A 7269-nucleotide genomic window follows, 5' to 3' on the forward strand; every position below is an offset into this window, starting at 1 on the left:
TGTCACAGAGAGGCCACTCCCCATCATCTCTGAAAGGTTTTGGAGACTGGGGAAATAACGGGAGTTTATTGATATCACATGATCTGTAACCAGAACAGAAGGGAAATGGAAAAAGAATAAATGATTTCTCACTGTTCCTGAGAACTGAAACTTTTCCACCTTGACTGTGCTCCTGAAACCTCTGAGATGAAGCCCCTAAGAAGAGAGGAGTTAAGGGAAGTGCTGCCCACTGCCTTGGCTTGTCAGGGCATTTTGTCTGTTCCTGAGCCCTCTAGTGCCAAATTCCTGAACTGCAGATCCTGAAAGAAGAACCAACAAGGCTCTGGAGCACTAAAAGTCAGCAGCAAACCCCCGTGTGTCTGAGGGTATTACCGTGCCCCACCGAGGCCATCGCTGAAGAGACTCTGGAGGGAACCACCAGAAGAGGTGACCACCCCTGGGGGCGGGGGGAGAAGGAAATCAGAGGTGATGGAACCAGGCAGAAAAGGAACGTGGAGGTGGCTGTGAAGGGGTCCTAGAGTAGAGTGACAGAAGAGTTTGGGCTGGAAAAGACCTTTAAATGCCATCTAATCCAAGCCCCTGCAATGAGCAGGGACACTTTCAACTAGATCACGTGGCTCAAAGCCCCACCCAAAGCGACCTTGAATGTTCCCAGGGACGGGGCCTCTACCACCGCTCTGGGCAGCCTGTTCCAGGGTTTCTCCAGTGCCACTGTAAAAGTGTTCTTCCTTTTATCTCCCTGAATCTGCCCTCTTTTAGGCGAGAACCATTACACTCTGTCCTTTCACAAAAGTCTCCCCCCATCTCACTTTGAAGCCCCCTCTCAGCGCTGAAAGGCAGCAGCAAGGTCTCCTTGGAGCCTTCTCTTCTCCAGGCTGAAGAATCCCTCTGAATATTTTTGTGGCCCTCCTTTGGAGCCACTCCAAGAGTTCCATGTCCCTTCCGTGCTGAGAACCCGAGCTGGACGCAGCACTCCGGGGGCTCTCAGCACAGCAGAGCGGCACCATCCCCTCCCTCGAGCTGCCGCCACACTTCATTTGATGCAGTCCAGGACACGGTTGGCTTCCTGGGCTCGGAGTGCACATTGCCATCTCAGGGTCAACTTTTCCTGCACCAGCACCCCCAAGTCCTTTTCTGCAGGACTGCTCCCAGCACCTTCATCCTCCAGCCTGTGCTGATACTGGGATTTGCCTTGACCCAGATGCAGGACCTTGCACTTGGCCTTGTTGCATTTCAGGAGGTTCGAAAGGCCCCACGTAGGACCTGCCAAGTAACCCTGACTCAATGACTTCAGTGGGACACAAAAGCTACAGAGGATATCTCTACAGTTACATCTGCTCCCTCCATGGTCACGGGGAGTGTGGGTGCTCTCCCGGTCATCATCAAGGGAAGAGCTGTGGTGGAAGGAAATGCACCGTCACCCATCCTGGAGGGGACCTCGGGAGGTCTGTAGGCCAAGCACAAGCCCTGTCAGTGGAGACAGGAGAAACGAGGTTTGGGCTGTTTGTGTGCGGGGCTGTGGGAGTGGGAACCCTTGGCCTCTCCAGACACGTGTCCAGGAGTGATCTCTGCAGGAGCTGATCTCAGACTCTCCACCTGTCCAGGAGCTGCCCGGGGATCCCTCATCCCTCCAGGACCTGCCCTCCACCACCACAAAGGTCTCTCTCCAGCACAGTCACGGAACCACTGAGGCTGGCAGGCAGCCAGCTCCCACCTTCTCTCTGCTGCCTCTTCCTGCTTCATTGTTACCAGGACCTTCTCCCTCACCTGTACCAGTCTCCTCCCAGGCTGCTTGACTTCCTGCATTTCTGGGTGGACTGGAGCTCCAAGAGGAGACTGAGTTGCGGAAAAAAGACTCCACAACTCGAATAGAGTCACACAGCAGGGATGTTTACTGCGGTGCCGGGGTGCAAGGGGATCTCTCCACAAAGCTTGCACACCCACCGCACATTTTACCAAAACCTGATCGAGTGTGGATTTCCATATTCATTGGGTTCCATCACACAAACATCATGTGCAGGAGTGAGGCTGGGTTAGCTCTAGAGGCTGCTGTCAGCACTTGATGTCATCTTTGCACCTGCCCATTGCCTCCTGGGGGCGTCTCCGGGGGGCTTTGGGAGGAAGGCTCGGAGTCTTTCTCACCCTGTTTTTCCCTGGAGCATGCACAGATTCTCTTGGCCAATTCCTTGAATAACAAGAGTGTTTTTCAGACAGTTTACTTTCTATCTTAAGTAAGAGAACCAATAGAATTTCTACCATTTGTATATGGCTATCTTCACTCATTAGCAAAATTCCAACTAGACAGAGCCACCTGTTACTCAAGGAGAAAAGTTTAATATTTTGCTGAACATTGTAATCCTTTAGAGATTTTCTCAGTGAACTGCTTTGTGTTGATGAACACAGCAGTCCTTGGTAAAATTCCACAGGACAGTCTGGGCAGCAGGATTATTAGCAATACTAAAAAAATATTACAACTTTCTATAAGTAAGTAAATAAGTTGCTAAACACTTTTCTATAAGTAAGTAAGTAAATAAACCTGAAAACAAGCAATCATTTCTCTGCATCAAGACCCGTGACCATCAACAGCTCTCCACTCTTCTCTTCAGTGCAGCATCCCACGGGATCCTTCCAAACAGGTTCCTCAGCAGGCCAGAGCCCGCTCTCATGAAGCCTGTTCTTCAGCTCTCAGCTGACTCCTCCTCCATCCCCCGGCAGAGCTCCATGCCTTCCTGCTGCTCTCTCCCATAAAGGGTAACTTCCCCTCCGGGTCCAGCCCCATGGCCTTATCAGTAGCAAAGCCCCAGGACCCCACAGTTTCTCTAGGAGGGAGCATTTGTAGTGCCCTGCAACTCCTCATGCTCTTCCCTTGTGAAAGACACCCCAATCGAGATGAGCCAAAGGCCCACAACTATTAAAAGGCGACCAATTGGAGCTTCAGTCCGTGGGGACCTTGAGAAACTCTGGGATTGGGAAAATGGAAGTAAAGTGAAGCTTTACAAGGAAAAGTGGCCAATCCTGGATCAGCAGGGAGCAGGGGGTGGATAGTCCCATAGCTGAGGGCAGGCTGGGACCTGCCGGGCTGAGCAGCGGCTCTGAGGAGAAGGGCCTGGGCACTGTGAGGGATTCCCTACGAGCCAGGAGAGGATGGACACGATGAACAAGGGCAGCTGCCTGCGGGGCTGCATTGGGAGGAGCGTGGGCCACCCAGACACCCTGGGTTACCATCCCCCTCCACTCAGCACTGGTGTGGCCCCACACACATGGGTGAGTCCCAGGGAGTGGGTCCCCATTCTGGAGAAGTGGGGGGGACCTGGGGAGTGTTGAGTGAAGCTCTGCCAAGGTGGGGTTTGGGGCCCAGTGCCAATTCTTCTTCAGCCCAGGCAGCACCCACCTGGCTATGAGAACACGATGGAGACCATGTCACAGGCCTTGCACAATCCCATGTGCACAACACGCCCTGCTTTCCCCGGTCTGTTGTGGGTCAGCAATCCCTTCCTTGGCCTTCAGCTACCTGGACACGGCTGAAGGAGGACGTAGCCTACGACCTTCCCAGGGATGGAGGGAAGCTGACAAGCCTATAACTCTCCCCTATAATTCTCCCAGTTCTCATTCCTGCCCTTCTTGAAGATGGGTTTGCCCTCGGCCTTCTCCATGGACCCCAGAACCTCTCTGATTGCTCTGGCCCTTCTGAGGGCTCAGCCCAGAATCACCGGCGAGGGTGACGGAGCCAACAGGAGCACTTGCCATGAGCCTGTCCAAGGCAGCGGAGATGAGTCTCACTGGGAGAGTGGGGGTTGTTCCTGGGTCACACACACAAGTGTCCGGGCTCTGTCAGGTGCCCACATCTCAGCTGGCCCCATGCCCTCACCTTACACACAGGGGGTTCAGAGACACGAGTCCTTCCCTTGCACACGCAGAGGCAGTGCATTGCCGGAGTCGTCGTGTCTCTCTGGGCTCCTGCTGCCACGGCCAGAGGCTGGGAGGCCCCTCAGCCCTGTGCTGATCACCCTGCTCTGCACTCGTGGGAGATGCCCCACGGCATGAGGAATGGACTCGGGGACCTCGGTTCAAGGAAACACCTCCCAGGGCTGCAGCCAGGGGGTTGTCCAGGGGACGTTACTGTCAATGTGAAGTGACCTCATGACCCTGTTTGTGCCACACACCTTCACAGCACCCCCAGGAATAGCTGATGGCAGTTGTGCTCTCTCACCTCACACACATGATGTGCATGTTTACATCTCCTCCATAAAATGCAAACATGAACTTCTGACCTACTCGTTTGGTGTCCCTCTGTGGAGGGACAAAGACCCTCTCCGAGCTGAAGTGAGAGGCCAGAGCTGGAAATGGTGTTTGGGAGGGGCTAGAGCGTGATGATTTCCCTGGGTCAGGGTCATGGTCTAGCCCCAGCCAGCATCTGAGCCCCACACAGCCACTCACTCACTGCCCTGGGTGCGATGAGGGAGTGAAGCACAAGGGTAAAAGTAAGAAAACTCACAAGTTGAGATACAGACTATTTTATAGGTAAAGCAAAAGCCACACGTGTAAGCAGAGGAAAACATGGAATTCAATCACTTCCCATTGCCAGTCAGGTCTTCTGCCAGAATATCAGGGCTCCGTCACACATAACAGTGACGTGGGAAGACGAACTCCATGACTCTGAATGTCCCCATGTTCGTCCTTCTCCCCCAGCTTTATATAACTGAGCATGATGTCCTAAGGTACAAAATACCCCGTTGGTCAGTCGGGGTCAGCTGTCCCAGCCGTGTCCCCTCCCAGCTCCTTGTGCACCCCCAGCTGCTCGCTGGTGGGGTGGGGTGAGGAGCAGGAATGTCCCTGACCCTGTGTAAGCCCTGCTCAGCAATAACGAAATCAGCCCTGCGTTACCAGCACTGTTCATGGCACAAACCAAACCCCAGCCCCATAGCAGCTCCCAGCAAGAAAAGGAACTCTCTCCCAGCCAGAGCAGCACAGGCAGCTGCCCCAGTGTGTCCAGTGAGCACAGACACAGAGCAGAGCCTGCTCCTTCAGGTCTCTCCCAGGAGGCCTGGCTGTGCGAGGACACTGCTGCCAGCCCCCACCCTGCAAATCACACTGTTCACCTCTTCGCTGGGGTTTTCCTCTGCGGGCCACTTCCTTGGGCGTGTTCTTGAGATCAGGTTTGGGAGAAGAGCTCAGCCTTCAGGCACTGCCCTGAGCAGATCCTCTTTCATGAGGGAACCGCTCTTCGGGAGGCCGGCTCTGTCACACAAGTGCCCAGTGCCTGTCCCTGCCTGCGGTCACAGGGCTGTCACACAGCAGGAGTGTGACCAAGCTGCCCGAGCACTCAGGCCTCACACCAAACCGAAGGGATCAGAAAGAGAGTGTGGAAGGGAAGAGAGAACATCTCTGGAGGACCAAGCGCTCCCTGGCAGGGCTGCCATGCTGGGACTCTCTTCCCCTCCACCGCTGCACACAGGAAATTTACGTGCAGGTCCTTAAAAACTTAAAGAAAGTATCTCAGTACAAGAAAAGTCGCTGGAGGCCCTTTATTTTGTTGCAACACACAGAGATCATGGATCCTCATTCATGCAGCCAGTTGGTGAGAAAAGCAGACTGAATTCAAAAGGGGAAGAAAAAAACATTAAAAGAAAAATCCAACAAAATAACCCAGAAAATTCAGAGATTGGAACTGTACAGAATTATATTGTAATTAATATGAAGAAGATAAGCAGTTCATTGATTCAGCATAACATCTAGTTATCAGATTCCTCATGGAATCCTTTATCTCCTGGTTCCTCATGCTGTAGATGAGGGGGTTCACTGCTGGAGGCACCACCGAGTACAGAAATGACACCACCAGGTCCAGGGATGGGGAGGAGATGGAGGGCGGCTTCAGGTAGGCAAATAGAGCCGTGCTGATTAACACGGAGACCACGGCCAGGTGAGGGAGGCACGTGGAAAAGGCTTTGTGCCGTCCCTGCTCAGAGGGGATCCTCAGCACGGCCCTGAAGATCTGCACATAGGACACCACAATGAACACAAAACACCCAAAAGCCAAACAGGCACTGACCATGATAAGCCCAACTTCCCTGAGGTAGGAGTGTGAGCAGGAGAGCTTGAGGATCTGGGGGATTTCACAGAAGAACTCGTCCACAGCATTGCCCTGGCACAGTGGCAGTGAAAATGTGTTGGCCGTGTGCAGGAGAGAATTGAGGAACCCAGTGCCCCAGGCAGCTGCTGCCATGTGGACACAAGCTCTGCTGCCCAGGAGGGTCCCGTAGTGCAGGGGTTTGCAGATGGCAACGTAGCGGTCGTAGGACATGACGGTGAGGAGAGAAAACTCTGCTGTAGCAAAGAAAAAGAAAAAAAAGGTCTGTGCAGCACACCCCAAGTAGGAGATGTGCCTGTTGTCCCAGAGGGAGTTGGCCATGGCTTTGGGGAGAGTGGTGGAGATGGAGCCCAGGTCGAGGAGGGAGAGGTTGAGGAGGAAGAAGTACATGGGGGTGTGCAGGCGGTGGTCACAGGCGATGGCGGTGATGATGAGGCCGTTGCCCAGGAGGGCAGCCAGGGAGATGCCCAGGAAGAGCCAGAAGTGCAGGAGCTGCAGCTCCCGTCTGTCTGCGAATGCCAGGAGGAGGAACTCGGTGATGGAGCTGCCGTTAGTCATTTGTTTCTACTGGACATGGGGACCTCTATGTGTTGGAAAAACAAGTGAGAATTTAGGGTAAATTTCTCTGAACAAAAGATACTCCTTAACTTTTGACTAATCCCTCCTTTAACACTCCCATTATGATGTACCCGTGGAACTGTCCTGGGGGTGATGTGGGGCTGGGAGCAGCCCTGCCCCAGGCAGCACCCTCTCCACAGCAGCAGGACCCTGCCCTGCCGGGGTCTCTCCTGCCCCCACAGCTGCTCCCCCCGGCGCCGTGGGCAGCTCCCCGGGCAGGCTGAGTGCTGACCCTGGCCGGCGGCAGAGTCCCTGCCCCAGCACACAGCCCCGGGGGTGCAGGGACCCTGCTCGGAAGGACAGCCCTGGGCACCCCCGGCCGCACCCGCGCCTGCACCCCCTGCAGCCGTCCCCGGGAGAAGGCAGAGCCATGGCCTGTCCCTCTGGCAGCGCAGCAGGGAAGCCCTGCTCGGGAGCACGGCCTCCTCCTCCAGACACCAGGGAGATTCCTGGGGCTGTGCCGGCCTCACCACATCCCTCCGCACCTGCAGCTGCCCTGCCCCGCACCCACAGACTGACGGTGTCACAGGCTGGGAAGATTTCTCCTGCAGTGAGCTCTCAGC

The 7269-nt window shown here is 54.8% G+C and overlaps 1 protein-coding gene across 1 annotated transcript; it reads right to left on the reverse strand.

Moving 5' to 3' along the window:
• Positions 1–5689: 5689 nt before the first annotated feature.
• LOC141974260 (olfactory receptor 14J1-like) lies at positions 5690–6646 on the reverse strand. Its single transcript, XM_074933587.1, has one exon. The coding sequence runs from the start codon at positions 6644–6646 to the stop codon at positions 5690–5692; it is 957 nt and encodes a 318-aa protein (XP_074789688.1).
• Between the last annotated feature and the right edge of the window lie 623 nt (positions 6647–7269).

The sequence above is a fragment of the Athene noctua genome, unplaced genomic scaffold (genome assembly GCF_965140245.1).
Source record: "Athene noctua unplaced genomic scaffold, bAthNoc1.hap1.1 HAP1_HAP1_scaffold_36, whole genome shotgun sequence".
Classification (NCBI taxonomy): Eukaryota; Metazoa; Chordata; class Aves; order Strigiformes; family Strigidae; genus Athene; species Athene noctua.

Coding starts and splice junctions, on each gene's coding strand:
- LOC141974260 (XM_074933587.1), bottom strand. CDS start 6,646: ATGACTAACGGCAGCTCCATCACCGAGTTCCTCCTCCTGGCATTCGCA.